This window comes from Microtus oregoni, unplaced genomic scaffold, assembly GCF_018167655.1.
Source record: "Microtus oregoni isolate MIOR12 unplaced genomic scaffold, Mior012 000014F_ref0000157, whole genome shotgun sequence".
NCBI lineage: Eukaryota > Metazoa > Chordata > Mammalia > Rodentia > Cricetidae > Microtus > Microtus oregoni.
In genome coordinates, this window is record NW_024543073.1 from 14,895,786 (window position 1) to 14,919,623 (window position 23,838).

Below are 23,838 nucleotides of genomic sequence, written 5' to 3' on the forward strand. Positions count from 1 at the left end.
CTTGGAAGCGAAGCAAATCCAAGCTAAAACCAAACACAAAAACATTAACGAATTGACAGCCAGCTAAAAGACGTCGCTTCCGGCCTCGGTGCGCACGTGGCACCCTTCCTGGCCCCTACCAGCTTCCGTAGGGCCGGCCCCGCCCACAGAGGTTGAGTGCGCCCCGTGGACGGAAGTAGCTGTTGGGAGCTTTTAGACGCTTTAAATTCCTGCGGGGTGGCGGCCCTGGCTTTCTGCTGGAGTCAGGCTTCCCACTCGCATGGCTGTGGACGTGAAGTCTCGAGCGAAGCGCTATGAGAAGCTGGACTTCCTCGGGGAGGGACAGGTGAGGAGGTCCTTCTCGCGCTGGCACAGCCTGGCCATCGCGGGCTCTCTTTCGGGGAGGGTGGCCTGACTGGTGCCCCGTCGCAGCCTCCCGGGCCTCCCTCCCTTCTGGACAAGAGGCCGTCCAGCCGCCTAGCAAGCCGCTGCGAGAACGCTCCGGATCCCGGGTTTAAAAAAGGGTTAGGGGTGGGGACCCAGAACCAACCACGTAAAGACCTCTCACTGTCTTCCTTTCTAGTTTGCTACGGTCTATAAGGCCAGAGATAAGAACACCAACCAGATTGTCGCCATTAAGAAAGTGAGTTACCTTTTACGTCGTTGTCTCTCTGGTCTTTGTGTCTTGCTTGCCACGTAGCCCTCGCTGGCTCGGAGCTGCCTGTTTAGACCCCGCTGGCCTAGAACTTAGAACTGGCTGTAGCCTTCCGCTTCTCTGCCGTGCTAGTGATGGGTTCGTAGGCGTGCTCCAGCACGCCAGGCAACTCTTACAGAATACTTGTGCACGATCAGTTGATTGGCGTGACCAGTTGTCTTTGAGACAGTCTTGCTATGTAGTCCAGGTTGGTCTCCAGCTCGAGGAAATCCTCCTGCCTCTGCCTCCCGAGTGCCGGGATTGCAAGTATTTACGTTTTGCTCTGTTTTAAGACGCACCATCACGCTCTTACATTTTATGAGTTTGTTTTATAAAAAACATTGGATTATTGGACATATTACCAACTATATGTGTTATTTTCTGTTCATGCCATTTTTTTTTCCCAGTATACTAAATTGAAGTAATTTTGGAGAAATAAAGTAGCATACCCTCTGTTGCTGGTCTCTATTTAACTTGAAAAGATGAAAGGATATCTGGATGTAGTAATTAACACGTATAAGCGTAGTATTCAGAGGCTAAGATGAGGATTTGAAAGCTAGGGCCAACCTGGACTATGTATAGCAAGAGCCTTTCTCAAAAACAAAGCAAAATAAACAAAAACTTAAATAAAAAGGGGGAGCCAGGCGGTGGAGGTGCATCATGCAAACTTTAGTCCCTTTAATCTCCCACAAAGCACTCAAGGCAGAGGCAGGCAGATCAATGTGAATTTGAGGCTAACCTGACCTACAGAGCGAGGTCCAGGACAGCCAGGGCTATACAGAGAAGCCCTGTCTCAAAAAAACAAAGAAGGTGGGAGCATAAAGGAATCAGTTATTGTTTGTGTGTGTGTTTACATGTACCACAGCATGTTTTATGGTACATGTCAGAGAACAGCTTGTGATAATTCTTCGCTTCCACATTGTGGGTCCAGAGGTTTAACATTAAATTGTACAGTTAGCAGATGAGCCTGTTGTTTGCATGTGTAGTTCAGAAGGTTAAAGTATATGCTTGATTCATTTGGGTCCTGCTGTGCTGGAGCTCCAACTCTGCCTTCCACTGTCATGACTCACTCTGTTCCTGGGCAATACTTTCAGCCTTTGAATTCCCAGTTGTTCTCGTGATCTACATTATCACTACATATTTTTTTAAGACAGGGTCTAGAACTCAGGATGTAAACCTGACTTTACTCAAATTCAAACTCAGGAGATCTGGTGCTTTGTTTCATGAGTGCTAGGATTAAAGGAATGCCCACCAGTCTAGCTGTTTCGACCTATTTGAAGCAGAATCTTGCTCTGTAGCCCAGGCTCTGCCTCCCAAGTAGTATTGAGACGACAGATGTGCACCACCGTGGCCGTCCTGCTTGTACATAAGTTGTTGTGCATGTAGATTATATATTAACACATTGCAAGTTTTTGTTTAGTTTTATTTTAAAATTTTTGTTGTTGTATGTGCATCAGTGTTTCACTTCTGTGTCTGTCTGTGCACCACTTGTACAAGGTCAGAAGTGGGCATTAGATCCCAGTGGAGCTGGCGGTTGTACGCTGTGTGTGGTTGCTGGAAATTGAACCTGGATCCTTTGGAAGCATTCAGTGTTCTCAACCCCTGCACCACCTCCATCCTCCGCACATTGTTAATGTGTTTTGGTTTCCCCCACTTTCTCTCCCAGATCAAACTTGGACACAGATCAGAAGCTAAAGATGGTAAGTATTACATATAATTTGACCAAATAGGAGATGCATTTATTCTGATCTGAGGAGATGAGGAAAATGCCAGTGAGAGCTGACAATAAATAATTCTATAGCATTATTACAGTGTCTCTAATACAGTGGTTCTCAACCTGTGGGTCTCAACCCCTTTGGAGGTCAAACATCCCTTTCACAGTGCTGGTATGTCAGATATCTTGTATATCATATATTCACATTATGATTCATAACAGTAGCAAAAATTATAGTTAAGAAGTAGCAATAGCAATAATTTTATGGTTGAGGTCACTACAACATGAACTGTATTAAAACATTACGAAGGTTGAGACCACTGGTCTCAAGAGTAAAGACAAGCCTGATAGAAACAACGTTCAAGCCATGCGATAGTGGCAGATCTGAGTTCGAGGACAGGCTCCGAAGCTATAGAGAAACCCTGTCTCAAAGCCAAAAAAAGAAAAATAAACAACATAAAAGCATTAGAAGGATTCAAATCATGTAAATTAAATGGAGGGCAGTAAGGTTGTTGGGCCCTTGAGTGGATGTCCTCCGTGCTGTTTTTGGTGTTGTAAGTCATTACAACCTTTTGCATTTCTGGGTTTTTTTTGTTTTGTTTTGTTTTGTTTTGTTTTGTTTTTCGAGACAGGGTTTCTCTGTCGCTTTGGAGCCTGTCCTGGAACTAGCTGTTGTAGACTAGGCTGGTCTCGAACTCACAGAGACCCGCCTGCCTCTGCCTCCCGAGTGCTGGGATTAAATCCGCCCAGTGCATTTCTGGTTTTCTAATTGCTTTGAAAAATTGAAGAATACATCTTCACAGAACACAAAGTTCCTATAAATTGGACACATTAGGGAAAGATTTACTTCTTATTCCAAAGCCTTTTAGAGTGTCAGGCCCAGTGTAGCAGACAGTAGTTACTATGAAAAAGTCCTCATCTGTGAAAGTGCCGGTCATTTGTATTGAAAAAAAGGTGTCCTTAGTGCCATTTTGCTATTAGCACACAGAGTCTTCCTCTAATGTTTGTTGGGCAGGAGAGAAGATTTATCACATGTCTGTTGCATGTCTGTAATGTTGCAAGGATTTTCAGAATGATGTGCTGTAGAAATAAGTACTTTACCATTTTTCATAGACGATGTTAAGTCACTTTAAAACAATGTGAGAAAAAGAACTTATACAAATAGTAAAAATTATTTGTTTTTTTTATGTGTGAAATGTTTATTTCCTGAAATGGCCTTTCCTAAAAAACACATTTGTTAAAGGTTTGAGATTTGAGAATCATTGTTCATTTTTGCATTCTTTTTCTGTAGGTATAAATAGAACAGCCTTAAGAGAGATAAAACTGTTACAGGAGCTCAGTCATCCCAATATAATTGGTGTGAGTATGATCTAAGTTGTTTGCTTTTGGGATCCTCCATATTCTGAATATGGTGAATGTTGATCAGAGGCTCAGCAAGATGAGTTAATGTAGCTGAGCCTTGAAAGTTGGTCAGCTTGAAATTTATTTTCTTTATTTTTTGGTTTTTCAAGATAGGGTTTCTTGTGCAACATTCCTGGATGTTCTGGAACTTGCTTTGTAAACCAGGCTGGCCTCAAACTCACTGAGACCAAACTGTCTCTGCCTCCCGATACTGGGCTTAATTAAGCCTTTAAAGGTGTGCACCCCCACCGCCTGACTTGAAATGTATCTTCTGTCCCACTTTTGCTGTGAGTAGTATCATTAGCATTATGCATGATGATGAGTTGAGTCAGGTGTTGCCATACAGGCTAATTTCGTCAGAAATTATTTTGAGTCCTAGAGAGCTGTAGGCACAGGGTTAAAAGTAGCAGCTTGCATTCAGATACAGAAGCTTTCTTTTTGTCTGCATGAGGGCTGGAATATGTTCTTTCGATTTTTGCCGGCTAGCCAACTGAAGGCATTTATGGTGTCTGCAGTAGTACCTGCAGTGGGCAGTCACTCATTCAGTGGATGACAGATGAGCTTTAGAAGAGACTCTTTTTCTTGTTTTGTTTGGTGGCCTTTTGTGTAGTGTTGCCTTGAACTCATAGACGCAGGTGATCTTGCCTTCCAAGTAATTGGTGTTGTGGGGTATCCACCAGAGAAGACAACTCAGGCTTGGGTTCAAGTCAATAGAGTTAATAAGTTATTGAGTCTTATTAACTGGCTGGCAACTACACTGACTGGAATCCAGTGTAGCACCAAGCATTTCTCAAAGTGAGCTTTTATATACAAAAAGCATATTCTGGGTTGACATTCTTCAGTTAATAAGAACAGTTAGCCAGAATCGGAGCTATAGAAGCCAAAAAGAAGCAAGGTTAGTACGTTTTCCCAGAACTATGGACTTTGATGGATTAGGTCTTTGTTTTCATTTGGCAGGTGGTACTATCTACACACTGAGTTTTATGACCTGAATGGTTTTCCCATAATGGAGTCTGTTGTGCTAAGGTGTGGGACCCTGTTACAGTCAGTTGCTGTAATTACTGTACTGGAACTACAAGTGTGTATCACTTTGCCTGACAAGAATTTTCTTAAGCATTTTGCTTAGAATTTTATTTATTTATTCATTTATTCGGCTTTTATCTTCTTTTGTTTGAGACAGGGTTTTTCTGTGTAGCTCTGCCTGTCCTGGAACTCACTCTGTAGCCTTGGACTCAGAGATCCACCTGCCCCTGCCTACTGAGTGCTGGGATTAAAGGTGTGCGCCACCATGACAAGGCAGAGACTCTCCTTCAAAACCAGAGCTCAGTGATTTGGGTGGTTTTGTTAGTTAACTTGCTCTGGGAAACCCTTCTTCCCTTCTAAGGCTGGAATTGCAGGCACACCTTTCCTGCCTGGAGTTTACATGGTTTCTGAAATCTGAACTCTGGTCCAGTCTTTATTTATGTGACAAGGCTATAACTGCTGAGCCCTATCCCCAGTCCCAGAAAATTTTTTCCAACTAGAAACTAAGGTGAAAATTTCTCTTCTTGTTTGGTTTGGTTTGGTTTTTGAGACAGTATTTTTCTATGTAGCCTGTCTCTGTAGACCATGCTGGTCATGAACTCAGAAATCTACCTGCCTCTACCTTTAGTGCTGGGATTAAAGGCGTGTGCCACCACCATCAGGGCTGTGGAATTTTGATTTATTTTTTTATTCTAATACTTGGGGGTTTAGGGAGAGGAGTTTTTAAGTTTTTAGTGAGTTTGTTAAATAAGATTTAATATTTTTGTGCCTGAAAAAACTAACTCCTGTCAAAAAATGGGGCGAATGTTAATAAAAGGCTTTCATGTTTACAGGAAATTACCAGCAGTTTAAAATTTTAAGTCAGGCAGTGCACATTTATATTATAATTACTGAGAGATAGTGGCAGAGGAAGGCAGGTTGTGAGTTCAGGCCAGTCTGGACCACATAGCAGGCTCTAGGTCAGCTTGAGTTACATAGTGATATCTGGTCTCAACCTTTCTGTTAGAGCATCTGCCAGTACTGTGGGGCAGGGTGGGAGAGGAAGCAAACAAATAATTCTTAAAAAAAGTTTTCATCAACACTAAATTCCAACATTAATACAGAATAACAATATAATTGCTTTGTTTTACTTTGCTTTGCTTTGCAGCTCCTTGATGCATTTGGACATAAATCTAACATTAGCCTTGTCTTTGATTTCATGGAAACTGACCTGGAGGTAAGATTAGGATTCCTAGAGACTTTCCCCATGTAGTGAGAGTGGAACCTGTGTGTTTGTTTTGTTTTAATAGGATACTGACCCACAAAAAATAGCTCTCTTGCAGAAGTCAAAAAGACCTCTGATTTCTTTACATTTAGCTGTACTTCTAGTATTAAGTACAGAGATTTAGATTTTTTTAAAGTCTCATGCTTTTCATTAATTGAATCTCAGAAAAACTGACAACTCAAGGATTTAAAACAACTAGAATTTTCATACATTGCTGGTTTGATTGCAACAGTTTTGTGTGTGTGTGTGCTGTAATATGTATTACTTATATATAATTGTATATAATATGTAATATAGTGTATATAATAAGTAATATATAATGTATATAATAAGTAATATAGTAACTTTTGAAAATAGGACAGTTTGTTCTAAAATTATAGTCACATTGACTATCATATCAAAGGTAAAAGGGATTTTTTATAACACAGTATCAAATAATAAAAGGAATTTGCTAAGTATACAGGCTGGTGACAATGCTATATCTTATAGGTCCTAGCATCAATACCACTAATTTACCAATATTATGTATAATAACATTAGTAAAATTGCAGTCATTAGTAATAATGTAATCTATCAACCATTGTTTGCTATTTATTCAAGAAAAAAACATTGCTAGCAAAGAAATCACTTGGTGTATGGGTGTTCATTAAAATTGGAAACAGCTAAAATGTACTTCATCTAGTGGATATTTAAGCAGATTCATCACCCACATAAGAAAATACTGCCCAGTAATAAAAGGAACCAATACGCCTTACAATAAACTAGCAGAGCTTACAGATAATCATTTGATTCGGTTCTCTTTTCCTCTCTGTTGCCATCAGTCATGAGCTTACATTTCACTCTATTTTCCCAGCCAATTCCAAGCTTGGTAGTCTTAGTCTAATTACCCTGGTAAGGAAATGCTTGACTCCCTTTGATTCTGCTTTAAGTACTTAGGTTTCTGGTTTTTTGTTTGTTTTATTTTGTTTTGTGGAGCTCTGGCTGTCCTGGAGCTTGCTCTACAGCGCAGGCTGCCTTCAAACTCAGAGATTGGCCTCCCTGTGCCTCCTGAGCACTGAGACTAAAGGTGTGCACCACAACCAACAGGCATTATTTAGGTTTCTTGAATGAAATTAAGTTTTAGGTCATAGGTCATATATCTGTTCTTAAGCATCCTGTCTCTTGGCAAAGTTGCTATAGTGAGGAGGTCTCAGGTAGAGGTTAGATCGGTCTTACTTTTACCATGTGACCTGAGCTGGGATGAAGTAATTTCCCAAAGCAATACTAAATGCACTTGTCAGAAGGTAAGAACAAAGCCTACAGACATTCAATACTTTTGTAAAAATTTTTATTTGTTGTTTTTAATTGAGCTATACATTTTTTTCCTACTCCCCTACCTTCTTTTCCTCTTCTCTCCGCTCCCCCTGCCTCCCACACACCTAGTTTACTCAGAAGATTTTGTCTTTTTTCGCCTTTCTAGGCGGATCTGCTTGCCTCTGCCTCCCAAGTGCTGGAATTAAAGACATGTGCCACCACCGCCCAGCAGAGAATATCTTGTTTTCTCTGTCTGTGTTGATTGAAAGCTTTGTTGGATATAGTATTCTGTACTGGCATCCGTGGTCTCTTAATGTCTATATAACACCTGACCAGGACCTTCTGGCTTTCATTGTTTCCATCAAGAAGTCAGCTGTAATTCTGATAGGTCTGCCTTTATATGTTACTTGGCCTTTTTCTTTAATATTTTCTTTATTCTGTATGTTTAGTGTTTTGATTATTATGTGACAAGGGTACTTCCTTTTTTGGTAAGGTCTATTTGGTGTTCTGTAAGCTTCTTTTTAAAATTTATTTATTTTTTTATTTATTTGCATACCCAATCTCCCTCCACTCCCACCCCCACCCCCGTCCTTTTCCTCCCCTTTCCCCACCCTACTTCCCATCCTCTCCTGAGAGGTTAAGGCCTCCCCTGGGAAGTTCCCTGTATTTTTGTTGGCATATCCTTCTTTAGGCTGGGAAGGTTTTCTCCTATGATTTTGCTGGGTATATTTTCTGTACCTTTGAGCTGGACTTCTCCTTCTTCTATCCCTATTATTCTTAGGTTTAGTTTTTTCATGGTATCCCAGATATCCTGGATGTTTTGTGTTAAGAATTTATTGGATTTAACTTTCTTTGATTATTTCCTCTCTCGTATCTTCTATGCCTGAGATTATCTCTTCCATCTCTTGTATTCTGTCGTTTATGCTTGCATCTGTAGTTCCTGATTATTTACTGAGATTTTCCTTTTCCAGATTGCTCTTGGTTTGTTTGTTTTTTTTTTATTGCCTCTATTTCAGTTTTCGAGTCTTGAACCATTTCTTTCACCTGTTTGATTGCTTTTTCTTGATCTTGATTTCTTTAAGGAATTTGTTGATTTCTTCCAATATTTTGGTTGTCTTTTTGTAGACCAGGCTGGCCTCGAACTCTAGGTGCCTATGGGCCCAAGACTCAAGTGATTATTCCTCCTGGCATTGGTGAGGCTGAGGCTCCAGTGGTCAGATAGTTTCTGGAGGCCACTGCTGTTGTCACGCCTGCTGCGTTGCTGCTCACGCTTCCCCTCCCAGTGGCCTGGCCCAGCCTGCCCACCATGCTACTGCTCACTTTTCTCTTTTCTTCTTAAAGATTTATTTATGTATTATAAATATAATATTTATTTATTTTATATGCATTGGTGTTTTACCTGCATGTATGTCTGTGAGGATGTCAGATCCTCTGGAACTGGAGTTACAGATAGTTGCAAGCTGCCATATTGGTGCTAGGAATTGAACCCGGCTCCTGGAAGAGAGCTCTTAACCAGTGAGCTCTCTTGCCAGCCCTGATATTTGATACTAGTAAGCCAGAGTTGTAGGGTGCACAGTATTGCTTTCTCCTGAAAATGATGATGCTTTTTAACCTGCTAATTTTGGAAATTCGTGTGATATCTTCTAAAGGAAAGTTGGATAACCTCTCATAGAAGTACATGTGTATGAGCCGGGCATGGTGGCATGCCTTTAATCCTAGCACTGGGGAGGCAGAGGCAGTCAAATCTCTTTGAGTTTAAGGCCAGCCTAGTCTACAGAGCGAGTGCCAGGACTGGTTCCAAAGCTACACAGAGAACCCCTGTCTCGACAAGCCATAAACAAACAAACAAACAAACAAAAGAAATACATGTGTATGGGTACATTCTGTGTATTTTTTTATTTGTTAGAGTTCGTTTGGAATAATGAAACATACTTGTGTGTTGCCTGTCTACTTTATAGGTTATAATAAAGGACAGTAGTCTTGTGTTGACACCATCCCACATTAAAGCCTACATGTTGATGACTCTTCAGGGGTTAGAATATTTACATCAGCATTGGATTCTACACAGGGTAAGATTTTAAGTAATGCTCCATCCGTCCATCCATCCACCCATGAGAGGTCTTGATTTGTATTCAAGGATGGCCTGGGGTTTTTCATGTAGCCCAGGTTGGCCTCAAATTCTTGATTCTTCTGATTTCAACTCCTCATTGCTGGGCTTGTAGGTGTGTTTTACTACACCTGACTTTTAATGTTGCTGCTTAAGTTTAATTAAACTTTTTGTCATTGGTTAGTTCAGGTTTTTATTTTATGTATTTGAATACACGTGTTTATGTGTGTGAGTGCAGGTGCATAAGTGAAGAAGGGTATGTGTCAGTTCTTGCCAGCCACTCTGTGGATCCTGAGAATAAAATTTAGATCATTAAGTTTACTGCAGATGGCTCTACCTGCTGAACCACATTGCCAGCTCAGTTGGTGGTTTTTGTTTTGAAGATGGGGTCTTCCCCTTTAGCCAAAAGTCTTAGTTAGGGTTTCTGTTGTTGTGAAAAGACACCATGACCACAGCAACTGTTAGAAGGAAACCTTTTTTTCAGGGCAGGGTTTCTCTGTAGCTTTGGTGCCTGTCCTGGAATGAGTTCTTGTATACCAGGCTGGCCTCGAACTCACAGAGATCCACCTGCCTCTGCCTCCAGAGTGCTGGGATTAAAGGCTTGGGCTAGGACCGCCAGACTATAAGGGGAAACATTTAATTGAAGGTGGTTCACTTACAGTTTCAGAGGTTCAGACCATTATCATCATGGCGGGTAACATGGCAGTGTACAGAATGACATGGCGCTGGCTATATCTTGATCAGAAGACAACAGGAATTGGTCTGTGTGTTACACTGAGGGAATTGTGAACGAAAGAGACCTCAGAGCCCACACCACAGTGACATACTTCCTCCAGCAAAGCCACATCTTCACCAAAGCCAGACCTCCTAGTAGTGCCACTCCCTTTGGGGGCCAGTTACATTCAAACTACCACCCCCGGGCTGTCTGTGTATTCATTATTCTTTGTCTTCACTTTCCTAAGGCCTGGGACTACCAGTCTGTGCCAGTATGCCTAGTTTTCTTGTTTTAAAGTTAAGCTAACAGGAGCTAAGGCCATAGCTTAATTAGTAAACTACATGCCTAACATATATGAAGTCCTATATTCCAATCTTCAACATCACATTTGCTCCATACACTGCAGTCCAGCACTTGGGAGTAGAGGTAGAAGCATCAGAAAGTCAAGTTTGCCCTTTTTCACTACCTAGTGAATTCAAAGCCAGCCTGGGCTACATAAGACTCTGAATCAAATAAATTAATACATAAGGTATGTAGTTAGGTAAACTAGCTAAATGTATCATTATGTTATTTTCCTCTAATCCTACTTGATTTTGTTTGATACAGGATTTGAAACCAAACAACTTGTTGTTGGATGAGAATGGAGTTCTGAAACTGGCAGATTTTGGCCTGGCCAAGTCATTTGGGAGTCCCAATAGGGCTTACACGCATCAGGTTGTGACCAGGTGAGAACGCCTTAAGAAATTGAGAGTTTAGGTGTTAGGCTAGTCATCACAACTGAGCATCAGCTAAGTTCTCTGAAATACCTTTGCAGAACTCGGGAGTGAGTCCCTGTTGGTGTCGTCTGAAATCCAGCCCTTCTTATATTAAGTCTAATTTGCCACAGTAAAAACACAAAGCTCTTTCAGACAGAATCTAATTAACTCAGTCTTCAGATATATTTTTGATGAGATAGCGATTAACTTAACTATACCTTGAATCTCCGAATAACTCTTTTCACTCAGAAAAATTCTAAGTGGGGCATGGTGTCAAGCTCCTTTCATTTCAACATTGGGAGGCAGAGACAGGTGAGGTGGAACCAAAATAATAATAATAATAATAATAATAATAATAATAATAATAATAAAGAGTTAGGGGGTCAGACATGGTGTCTCACTTGAAATCCCAACACTTCTGAATGCAGAGGCAGGAAAATCAAAACTTCTAGGTATGGGCTAGAGAGGAGTTCTCTCCAGTTAAGAGCACTGCTATTCTTCCAGAGGTCCTGAGTTCCATTCCCAGCAACCACAGGGTTTCTCAACAACTTTCTATAGTGGGATCTGATGGCGCTCTTCTGGCATAAAGTTATACATACAGATACATAAAATAGTCAATAAATCTTAATTCAGGGTTTGCCTTAATTAGTGATCTTGAGACCGGACTAAACTGCTTAAGATCCTGTTTTCAAAAAAATAAAAAACAAGAAATTTAAGAAAGAATGAGACAAGGATTTGATGCATTTGGATTTTAGAAAAGTTATATGCTAGCATATTAATGGGAAAAGTGTAGTAGAAAATAAATTTTGGATAGAATTTCAGGAATAGTATTCTTGAGACCTGGCAAGGCAGGGTGCTTCAGGACTCATGGTGAGTGGTTCGTTCTAAAAATATGCAAGGATAATTTATCTTTTAACAATTCGCCTTAGCTGGACAGTGACGGTGCACGCCTTTAACCCCAGCACTCGGGAGGCCGAGACAGGCAGATCTCTGTGAGTTTGAGGCCAGCCTGGTCTACATACTGAGTTCAGGACATCAGAGCTTCTTAGTGAGACCCTGTCAAAAAAAAAAAAACATTAGCCTTAGTAGTTGATTCTCATATGATATTATTTCATTCTTTCCTAGATGGTACCGGGCCCCTGAATTACTGTTTGGAGCTAGGATGTATGGTGTGGGTGTGGACATGTGGGCTGTTGGCTGTATATTAGCAGAATTGCTTCTAAGGGTAAGTCCTAAATTCATGTACAAGCTTAAGTACGGTTGATAAAATTCTCATAATTTTTTAGGAATTATCTTTTCATCATAATCCTACAACAAGAAATTGATAAGCAAAGTCAGTTTGTTAAAAGTTAGTTTCAACAGTTACTCTAGTCCTAGGATGTGGGAGAGTGAGGCAGGAGGATCAAAGTGAGCCCAAGACTAGATTGAGTTGCATGGTAAAATCCTGTCTCACAAAACAAAGCCTCAGCGACTTGGGAGGAATCATGGTCATTTTCACATTGCTATGACAAAATACCTGACAAATCGCATTAAGGAAGGGTGGCTTTGTTTAGGTTCACAGCCTGAGAGTATAGTCCATCATGGCAGAGAAGTCATGGCAACGGAAGAGAGGTAAATGCTCATATCTACTCCCTTTTATTTAATCCTGGATCCCTGACCCTGACCTCTTTAATGAACACAATTTACAAATGTAAGCATCGTAGCTGGGTTGGGATGGTCTCATGGCAGTCTGGAGCCAAGGAATAACAACAGAATCATCATAAATACAGTTAACAGCCCTGCTCCAGGGAAAGGTTTCCCCATTGCAAATGTAACAACTCTGCTCTGGCTGAGAAAGGTAGGGTTTTCCATGGAAGTTGTTAACAGCTCTGCTCCACTAGGGGAAAGTTTCCCCAGTACGCTCCACTTCACACAACCACAACAAACCTCACCAAAAACCAAAAAGAAAAGAAAAAAGAAGACAAATCTCTGAGCATAAGGGAATTTCTTGTAGGGTGAAAAGGGCCAAGGAAAACACCCTGACTTGGCCCCAGGACCAGGGCTTGAAATCCCACCAATCCCAAGCCACTCTGGGAAGCCTCCCCAAACTAAGAAACCCCATATAAGCTCTGAACTCTGTTCAGTTTGCTGCTTTTCTTACCCTAGAGGCTGTCACCCTCCTGGATTCTGCCTTCCCAGTGAATCTCTTGAGCGAGGTTTTTGGTTTTTCGAGACAGGGTTTCTCTGTGTTACAGTCCTGGCTGTCCTGGAACTAGCTCTGTAGATCAGGCTGGCCTCAAACTCACAGAGATCCACCTGCCTCTGCCTCCTGAGTGCTGGGATTAAAGGTGTGCACCACTACCGCCTGACTAAGGTTTGTTTTCTTGGTGATTGTACATTCCACCAGGCTGACAAGATTAACCATTACAGAGGCTGGTAAAATAACTCAGTTGATAAAATGTTTTCTGCACAAGCTTGAGACATTTTTGAATTCTTCCTACTAGAGCTTCTACAAACTCCGGACCCGTTAGAAAACAAACTGTTGATTGGGGGGGAGGGTGTGATAAGGTACAGAATCAATGGCATAGACAGCAGGAGTCAGGTAAAACAAAAAGCAGACTTGTTTATTCAGCAATGGGGAGAGCTTTATATACCCTCCTCCCCACACCCAGACTGCATTCGACCCAGTGATATTGCATGGTCACTCCCCCTCATAGGCAGGATCAGGACCTCTGACAGCACCTGTTGCTAGGCCCTCAGGTAGACTCCAGGTGGGCTCATCTCTCGGCCTGGGTAGGCCTTATCTTCCTACAAGTCACACGTTAATTTGTTCAGGAACATTTAAAAATAGAAAGTGTGGTGGCTTACACTGTGATTCCAGCATCTGGGAGGCTGAGGCAGGAAAAATTACCTTGAGTTTGAAGTTGGCCTGTGTTACAGAGTGAGACTGTTCCACCCAGTCCCTCACTCACCACTGTAGTGGGATGGCGACAGTGAAAAGTTAGCTAATAAGTACTTGAACTAATCCTAAGAGTATCAGATGTAAGCAACAGTCACTATTGCCCACCACTGAAATCATCCAGGGAAGAATTCCAGGGCTTGACTCTAGACACTGCTCAAAGGCATGACCGAGGATTAGATGGCCGCAAAGTTGCTTTGAGTCTCTTCTGGTAACTTCCAAACTCAGCTTTTTGGGCGCTAGACTGATGACTCGGCACTGAAGAGGACCCGAGATCCAGCACCTGGTTCACGGTAGCTCTCAATTTGATACCCTCGTCTACCCTCTGAGGGTGCTAGGCATGAACGTGGTACACAGATGTACATGCAAGCATTTGTTCATAATAGGAAATAATAAAATTTAAAGATCTGCTTTGTGGAGTGTGTTGGAAATCTGCTCTAGGGCGCCGAGGGAAGCGCTTCAAACTGTGTATAGTGCATGATGCGAAATTGCCAAAGAATCAATAAAGAATTGATGTATGTACCTGCTAGAAACTGCCCAGATTTGCTTTTTACAGAGAGGGCAGAAGGTGAGTTTGGAGCTGAAAAGCAATAAACCGATAATGGAAGTCAGTGCTTTTAACAGCTGTTTTAGCTTTTTCCAGCCCTATTGACGTAAGTGTTTAATTGTTGCAGAGTTTGGCTTTTTGGTTTGATTTTGTTGTTGTTACTGTTGTTTGTTTGTTTGTTTTAAATTTATTTATTGATGTATTTTATTTTATATGAGTGCTCTATTATGACAGAAAAGGGCATCAGATCCCCTTACAGATGGTTGGGGGCTACCATGTGGTTGCTGGGAATTGAACTCAGGACCTCTGGAAGAGCAGCCAGTGCTCTTAACTACCCACTGAGTCATCTATCTCTCCAGCCCTAAGTTTAATTTTTTTATTACAACATTTTATAGCATTTTTCATGTAATCATTCTCAATAACAGCTTTGAAATGTCTATTTCTTACTTTTAGGTTCCTTTTTTGCCTGGAGATTCAGACCTTGATCAGCTAACAAGAATATTTGAAACCTTGGGTACGCCAACTGAAGAGCAGTGGCCGGTAAGCCGTCTGTGTTCTCTGAAGGTGGTCATGCTCTGCAAGGTGTGTTTGCTGCGTAGGTGTGCAGCTACATAGCTAGTGCTAAAGTGCCAAAGGACCAAGGCCTTCTCCATGCTGGATAAGTACTCTGTCACTGAACTAATTTACAAAGTATCCTCATAGGTGGCCATGGTGGCATTTAATTATAATCAAGAGCTGTGGTGATGTTTTGTTTATGACCTAACAAATAAAGCTAAGCCACTAGTTAGCCATAGGGGCTAGGCAGTGGTGGCACACACATTTTATCCGAGCACTCGGTTGACACAGGCAGACAGATCCCTCTTTTTTCTTATGTTTTGCTTTTTTGTTTTGTTTCTTTGTTTCATTTCTGTCTCTAAATGCTTTACTTAAGTTTGAACTGTAAATTTTCTTTCAGGACATGTGTAGTCTTCCAGATTATGTGACTTTTAAGAGTTTCCCTGGGATCCCACTGCAACACATCTTCATTGCAGCAGGAGACGACTTGCTCGATCTCATCCAAGGCTTGTTCCTGTTTAATCCGTGTGCTAGAATCACAGCTTCACAGGTACTTATATTAGGAAACTAAGGATCATCTTGGCAGCATTAATAAAACAAAATTCAAATGTCTAAGATTTTCTAATAGCCTTTAAATATCAAGAAGATTTATATCGCGTGGGGGAGGGTATGTATTTGTGCCCTTTCCCCAAGTTATAAACACTGTCCAGGCTGATATTAAATTTTACATGTAAGAATTTATGCTTGCCTAAGGTGTGTATGTGTGTTCACTCAAACTGCTGTGTTTCAGATGAGCATATTTTTTTGTTTGTTTGTTTTCGAAACGGTGTCTCTGTGTAGCTCTGACTATCCTAGAACTAGTTCTGTAGACCAGGCTAACCCGAACTCACAGAGATCCACCTTCCTCTGCCTCCTGAGTGTTGGGATTAAAGGCGTGCGCCACTACTGCCCACCAACTTTTTTGTTTTGAAAGAGAAGAATAAGAAGATGGGTGGGTCCAGAGGAACTGGGAGGAGTTGGGAAAGGGGAAAGAAAATGATCAAAATACATTATACTCTTAGAAAAGTCCTGATCTCGCCTCAGCCTCCCAACTACAGGCATGTGGACTACAGGCATGTGGCACCATGCACTGACTCTGGGAGACATATCCAGAGTGATTAAACTACAGTGGCTGTTGGATAGTCCTAGTATATTATAAATAGGCATTAACTGACAAACTTGTCATTTGAGAGGAAACTACTTTTATAAAGTTTGTAAATGCTGCAATATTATAGTCTAGTGGTTAATAGAAACCTTGGATAAGTCCAAGTGAATTTTCACCCATTTGCAGTGGATTATTGTATTTGTAGTTCATTGGTTCCAGTACAGTCTATGCTGTTAGAAATATGAGAAGGGAGTGAGCCCCCCTCCTGCAGTAACAGCACCAGCCAGTTGTAGGATGCTGATGTTTATCTGTAGTAGTTATAACCACATTCTTGATACTGATTCTTTGTTTTGGGACATGGGGTATTACATACTATTTTTAATGCTATCAACAATTTGGGGCTATATTTTCCTACATGCAGCACAAACATTAAAGCATTACTTTCGAGCTGGGCATGGTGCTGCATGCCTGCCACCCAACACTCAGAACAAGCAGGAGGAGTGCTACAAGTGGGCGGCCTGCCTGGGCTAATGCCAGGTTTCACACCAGCCAGCCAGTGCTTCGCAGTTAGGCCTCGGCTAAAATAAAACAAAAGAGATGGACCTTACATTTTGTTTATTTTCTTTGAAAAGGCATTGAAGACTAAGTATTTCAGTAATCGTCCAGGGCCAACACCTGGATGCCAGCTTCCAAGACCAAACTGTCCAGCGGAAGCCCTAAAGGAACAGCCAAATCCAGCCATGGCAACGAAACGAAAAAGAACAGAGGCCTTAGAACAAGGTAAAGATCCCCATTGGTAACCAACAAACAAACAAATGAAAGAAGTGACATCAGAAAGCACTAAATAGCTCGTGTATAGCTAGTGACTGGAAGCCAGTTAAGAAAACGGAGCCGTGAGCTGTTTAAAACCCTCAACTGAGGATCCTTCAGGTCCTTTTGAGTAGACCTCAGTTGTGAGAGCTCTCTATGGGTGCCTTCTTACCCTCACCGCTCCCCTCATAATAAGCTTTTGTGTGGCTGCCTGTGACTCTGCCATCTGTGGAGACCGGAAGAGGCTTCAGATGCTAGAGCTGGCATTGCAGGTAGTGCACATGCACACTCCAGGGACCAAATCTGGGCTCCCCGCTCTGGACAACCGCGCCAACTTTCTAGCCCTGGCACACACACCCATTGTGCCCCCCTTTTGTATTTTTGGTTTGTTTTGCTTTTTTTGTTTGTTTGTTTGTTTGTTTGGCACAAAGCCTCTCACTATGTATCTCTGACTGGTTTGCTGGCCTTATATTTACAAGATCCACCTCCCTCTGCCTCTTGAGTGCTAGGACTAAATGTATCTTCAGCACACCCAGCTTTTTCTTTTTTTCTTTTTTCTTTTTCTTTTTTTGATGGGGTATGTGTGTGTCTGTGTCTCTGTCCCAGATCTCTGTAGTAGACCAGGCTGGCCTCAAACTCACAGAGATCTGCCTGCTTCTGCTTTCCAAGTGCTGGGATAAAAGGCTTATGCCACCAATGCCCGGATAATTTTTGTTTTTGACTTTGTTATTTTTTTTATTTATTTAATTTATTTTTGTGCATATGGGTATTTTATTTGCATGTATGTCTCTGTACCACATGTGTGCAGTACCTGTGAAGAACAGAAGAGGGCATCGGATCCCTGGAACTGGCAGGACAGGTGGCTTTGAGCTGCTGTGTGGCTGTTGGCAGTTGGACCCGGGTTCTCTGAGAGAGCAGTGAGTGCTCTTAAGAGCTGAGCCAGTTCTCCAGCCTTTGTCCCGCAGTTCCTAAGTGTACTGTGTTAATGTTTAACAGGTGCTGTCAGTCAGCTAATGGCATTGGAATGCAGTGCCTGAACAACCTTTTTGTTTTCCTTTCAGGAATATTGCCCAAGAAGCTAATTTTTTAGTTACAGCCAACAATGGACAGTGTTTCACTGCTGAAAGAAATAATCCAAAAGGCAAATAATATAAAAAAAATAAGGAACATTAAATGCTGTAGAAGAGAACTTGTAAATATTCTACACATGTAAAAATATGTAAAAGTATGGTTATTTTTATTAAATGTATTTTAAAAAAAATATTTGTGATTTATGATTAACATACAGAAATAAGTCTAGTTCTCTGAAATGTAATTCATAGTGCTTTAGGAGACCCTTAATATATAATGCTGGTTGTTCTGCAGCTCTGGATGATATACCACCTCAAGTTCATTATGAGTAGTATTTAAAACAGAAAAATACTGTTAACAGTTTTGCTGATACTAACCACTACCCAGACTAAGTAGACCTGAGAAGATAAAACTGACACCTCCCTTAATACTCTTCCACTTGGAACTCACTGTGATCCTCCTGCCTCAGGTCTTAAATTGTTTTGGTTATTCTGGCATGATCAGCCTTCTTAATACTTTCTATTCCATTCCTTTTTACCGTCCCCAAGGAAACAGATTTGGGGAAATTTGTGTTTATCATTCCATGGTTTTATATTGTTCCCTTCAGAGAACTCTGTCTCCCCTGTTAGCTTTGATCCTAGCGGGTGAAGGGGGTAGATCTCAGAGTTTCAGGCTAGCCTGGTCTGCATACTGAGTTCCAGGCCAGCAAGGGCTACATATAACATTCTCAAATAACAAAAACCTACTACATCTCATGCTATTGTTTGTTTTTTACTTAGAACCTTCCTTTCCATATTAATGGATATGAATCTAGTTACCATATAATAATGTATTGTAAATAATGCTATTTACCTGTGCTTTGTTTACAGACTGTTATTTTTCTATTGCTGATAAAATTTATCTTAAAAATAACATGAATGGTGAAGCATAGTGACTTATCCCTTAAATCTCAGGAGGCAGAGGCAGGTGGATCTCTGAGTTCAAGGCCGGCTGGTCAATAGAGTGAGTTTAGTTAGGGGTAGCTTAGTGTAGAGAGTTTTCCCAGCATATATGAGCCCCTGATTTCAGTACCTGGCACTGTTAAAATAAATGACACAAATCTATGGGTAATAGTTCCTAGGTGAGATAACTAGCTAGCATGCTTCAAGTTCCTTAAGAATTTCAACAAGGCTAAAACATGGTGTTGGCCACTTTAGCTTTTTTTTTCTAAGTTATTATGTGCATGGTGCTTTGTCTACATGTATGTCTATGTAATGTGTGCATTCCTGGTGCCTCTGGAGGCCAGAAAATAGCATTAGATTTTCTGGAACTGGAACTGTGTATAGTTGTAAGCCATCATGAGGGTGCTGGAAATCAAACGCAGGTCCTCTAGAAGAGCAAGCAGCCAGTTCCGAATTACTGAGTCATTTCTCCAGCCCCATACGAACTTCACGTATGGAAGGTTTGGGAGAGCAAAGCTTCACTCTTGTTCTGCATTTTCCTTGAGTCCCATTGGGGGTTCAAAAAATAAGACTGATATGCCAGGCAGTGGTGGCACATGCCTTTAATCCCAGCACTCAGGAGGCAGAAGCAGGCAGATCTCTGTGAGGTCATTTTCAATCTGGTCTACAGAGAGTTCCAGGACAGATTCCAAACCCTGTCTCAAAATCAAAACAAAAATAAATAGATTGATATAAACTTCATAGAAGAACTGTACAAATTTATTATTTAATGTAAGTATACACAGGTACTAAATTTGGCTGCTCATAAGTGTTTGGCACAAGAGCCTCCCAAAGACATAGAGAACAAGTCAGGAGTCAGCTTCATATCTGGGTGTGGTGGGCAGAGGCAGGTAGGTTTCCCTGGTTTTCTGATGTACATAGTGAGTTCTCAGTCAGCCTCAGGTCATCATGAGACCCTGTCTCAGAGATGACAGAGTCTGCTACTTATATATTATATCAGAAAAGAGTAGTAACGAAAAAGTGCTAAGTCAGAATGGCTTAGTCCAGAGTAGTTAGCTTGAAAGGGAATTGGCCAGGAAAATAAGGATTAACAGGGCTAGTTATACAAATTCATGAGCTTTTTCATCCTTGATGCTGAAGATGCATCTTTTCATGGGAGAATTTCATCTCTTGCTTTTATTTACTTATTTTTTAAGCTTCTGTGGATGGGTGCTTTGCTTGTTTGTGTATCTCTTGGAACTGGCGTTAACATAGTTGATTTTTCTCATGGGCTGCTGTTGATAAAATTCCTTCTGTTGAGATAGAAACAATGCCTACCCCCTCTCACCGTCCACAGACAGCCCAGAGTAAGGTTCCATAGAGTTCCCTCGGGGAGCCATTGAGCTTAGTAGGCTTACTCACAGAGCAGTGGGGGAGCCACAGCAGAAAGCCTGCGCCCAACATGGATGTGACTCCCTGTGGCCGCATAAATGGGGACCCTCCCATACTCCCCAAGACCTATGTTATGTGCAGTTAGGGCAGAATCGTGAGTGACTGATAGGAACTGGTAGCTGCATACTCACTTGAAGGTCACATGACCCTCCCCAACCCCCTCTTCTTCCAAGAGGGAAGGTGGACAGTCAAGCCCAGCTAGACTTGTGAAGATGTCGGCAGACTGGTGTAGAGAATAGTTCTGTACTGGATAGCAGCTACTGGAGAAAAACTGGTTTATAAAAAATAATAAAAGAAGGGGTGGGAGGCTGGGCTCAGGATAGGCGAGCTTGCTGGAGTCAAGTTCCCAACCCTGACACAGGGCATCTCTGTTACTTTTCACTCTAGCTCCAGGGAATCTGCTGCCCTCTTCTGGCCTCCTGTGGATCTGCACTCACATGCCCCACACATGAAAATAAACTTTTTTATTTTTGAGGCAAGGTTTCACTATGTAATCAGGGCCTACCTGGCCCTTAACTAGGTATTAGAGACCTGCCTACTTCTGTATTCAGAGTTCTGGGATTAAAGGTGTACACCACCATGCATAAAAATGTATGCGTTTCTGTTAATGTTGACATTGTCCTGTTTCTGTGTAGTTGATAATTTGTTGCATCCACACTAGACAGAATTATGCCTTCAAAGAGTTTGGAAGAAAAAAGTGATTTTTTAAAAAAAATCCCTTTAGCACTTCTCTTCCTATGGTTGAATTTCACAGCATGTCTTGCACGTATTGATTATATCATTATCCCTTTTATAGCCTTTCAGACATCAAGTTGTCCAATCCATGAAGTATATTTTATTAAAGACTGAAAATAGCAGAAACAAGGTCAGAATAGTTTAGCTTCCAAACCACTGAGTTGGTTGACAGCTACAACAAAAATGTAAATCTATCCTTAGTGAAACGTGGGCAGTTGATGGCAGTGGAGCACACAGCTAAATCTGAGATAATAGTGCCAAAGGAACCTTAAAATGTGTCTTACCAGATTTTGTATTGTACACTTTCAGGTATGGTTGGCCTGTGTTGCCCAGGCTGCCCTAGAACTCATGATCCTCCTGGCTGTTTCCTAGGAGCTGGGATTACAGGTGCAGCCACCATGCCCAGCTTCTTCCCTGCTGGGTTTAGGGGGCTGCTCTGTGCAAGTATGTGGTCCTTTGTATCGTTATACTAAGCCACTGTTTTTAATTTTTTTGTTAAACTTACGTATGTGTGCATATTCATGCATGCACACATGCTACAGAACATGTGTGGTGGCCAGAGGACAGCTTGCAGGCATTGGTTCTCTTTCACTATGTAGGTCAGAGGGACCAAACTCAGGTCGTCATGCTTGACAGCAAGCTGAGCCATCCCACTGCAGACTTAGGTTTTAATGCCTTTTGGTTTGAAACAGGGGCTCTACAATATATAGCCCAAAGTGGCCTCAAACTCTGCCTCCCAAGTGGGATTACAGGCATGCGCTACCACGCCAGGCTACTAATGGGCTTCTGTATTGCTTAGAGCCTTGATAACCATTTAAGATACCTGTGCTAGCCTTAACACACCTGCAAGCACTCCTGCCTGTGTGCAGGGTAAGATCCTAGCTGGATCAGATACAAGCTTTGCAGATTTTTAACCTTTAAAAAAAAAACTTGCCAGGAGGTGGTGGCGCACGCCTTTAATCCCAGCACTCGGGAGGCAGAGGCAGGCGGATCTCTGTGAGTTCGAGGCCAGCCTGGTCTACAGAGCTAGTTCCAGGACAGGCTCCAAAGCCACAGAGAAACCCTGTCTCGAAAAAACCAAAAAAAAAAAAAAAAAACTTATAAAACATATATGCCTTTTTGTTTATAATTATTTTTCCTTCATTTGTAGATTTTTTTTCTAGCAGAGAAATGTAGAGGTTATACAGTATTCCTGTTTCATGCCCTCCACCGTTATGTACTTCCTATCGGAGAAATTGTGTGACTTTTCTGTGTTGTGCACTTGTGTTTGATGTGTTGGTACGAGTGTCTCCCTGAATACGTGTCACCGCCCACTTGAGGAGCTGCTCTGTGAAGGCTGTAGGTGTGCTTCACTGTTCCCCACAGCCCCACAGATGGCGTGGATGTGCCTTACTGCTCTGTGCCTGCCGCCATGGGCGGACAAGGATGTGACCTCATCCCATGTTTCCACTGTGCAAGCACAAGCCCGACCTTTGTGGGACCCGTTATTTAAATCCGAATTGAATGAGTGTGAAATAGTCACTCTCTGCTGAAGTAGACGTACATAAGTTAGTGAGCAAGACTGTTACCAAGTCCTTCTGAGTGGAGGTTTTATTTTGTTTGTTTTGGGACAGAGACACGCAGTGTAGTCCAGGCTGCTCTTGACAATCCTCCCTCAGTCTCCCAAGTGCTGGGGTCATAGGCATTAAGTCAGCCCAGTTTTGTCATCCCTCAGTAGTTCCCTATCCATGATAGCACACTGCTGGGTCAGAGTCATGTGATGACTATACTTTCCCTTTACCTGTCTAACACGTCTGTCCGTGACTTCAGGTAAGATTACCGCATCCACAGTCTAAATGGACTGTATCATGAGATACGCTGTCCACTGGGGAGGAGGCGGCTAAAGTATTCTCTTTAATATTCAGTGTTTCATAATGAAGAAGTCTGTTACATTTCGCTTGGCAGGACACATGCTGAGAAAAGCAGTTAGGGGATTTTGGCTTGTACAGTCCAGCATCACTGGGCTGTGTCGTCTAATGGAGCCACTGCTGTGTGTGGCCTGTTGACCACAGTGTGGATATATAGTATATAACAACTTGATGTCCAACTCTCTTAAAATCACATGGCAGGCAGGTGGGCAGTGGTGGCGCACGCCTTTAATCCAGGCACACAGGAGGCAGAGGCACGCAGATCTCTGTGAGTTCCAGAACAGCCTGCTCTACAAAGTGAGTTCTAGAACACACAGGGCACACAGAGAAACCCTGTCTCAAAAAAAAAAAAAAAAAAGACAAACAAAACATGGCAGGCAGAAGCATAAACGTAGCCTTTATCATGGCTCAGGCAACTTCAGCTGAGACCTTTTCTGGGCCCATCATGTCACTTCCAGGACAGAATGAGAGAGCTGCTGAGGTAAATGGCAGCTTTGGCTACAGAATGTCTCTACTGATCGAAAAACTGCACTGAGCCGGGCGGTGGTGGCGCACGCCTGTAATCCCAGCACTTGGGAGGCAGAGACAGGTGGATCTCTGTGAGTTCAAGGCCAGCCTGGTCTACCAAGGGAGTTCCAGGATAGGCTCCAAAGCTACAGAGAAACCCTGTCTCGAAAAACCAAAAAAAAAGGGCTGGAGAGATGGCTCAGAGGGTAAGAGCACTGGCTGCTCTTCCAGAGGTCCTGAGTTCAATTCCCAGCAACCACATGGTGGCTCACAACCATCTGTAATGAGATCTGGTGCCCTCTTCTAG

The 23,838-nt window shown here is 42.1% G+C and overlaps 2 protein-coding genes across 3 annotated transcripts in view; one reads left to right on the forward strand and one right to left on the reverse strand.

Annotated features, from left to right (window-relative positions):
• Positions 1–154: 154 nt before the first annotated feature.
• Cdk7 (cyclin dependent kinase 7) lies at positions 155–19,287 on the forward strand. Of its 2 annotated transcripts, XM_041663261.1 has the most exons (12): positions 155–325; positions 563–622; positions 2,340–2,373; positions 3,679–3,746; positions 5,959–6,027; positions 9,327–9,437; positions 10,797–10,915; positions 12,071–12,170; positions 14,884–14,970; positions 15,386–15,535; positions 16,762–16,909; positions 18,001–19,279. In XM_041663261.1, exons 1-12 carry the CDS (start codon positions 260–262, stop codon positions 18,027–18,029), a joined length of 1,041 nt encoding a protein of 346 aa, XP_041519195.1. In that variant the 5' UTR covers positions 155–259; the 3' UTR covers positions 18,030–19,279. The 2 variants fall into 2 exon arrangements, with proteins under 2 accessions (XP_041519195.1, XP_041519196.1); XM_041663262.1 differs by lacking the exons at positions 3,679–3,746; positions 5,959–6,027 and having other exon boundaries at positions 294–325; positions 18,001–19,287.
• The window catches only part of Ccdc125 (coiled-coil domain containing 125), a 45,887-nt gene continuing 33,997 nt past the window's right edge, over positions 11,949–23,838 (reverse strand). Inside the window, exon 12 of the mRNA XM_041663260.1 lies at positions 11,949–12,001. Coding sequence (XP_041519194.1) covers positions 11,991–12,001 — 11 coding nt within the window. The 3' untranslated portion in view covers positions 11,949–11,990. The remainder of the gene's footprint in view (positions 12,002–23,838) is intronic.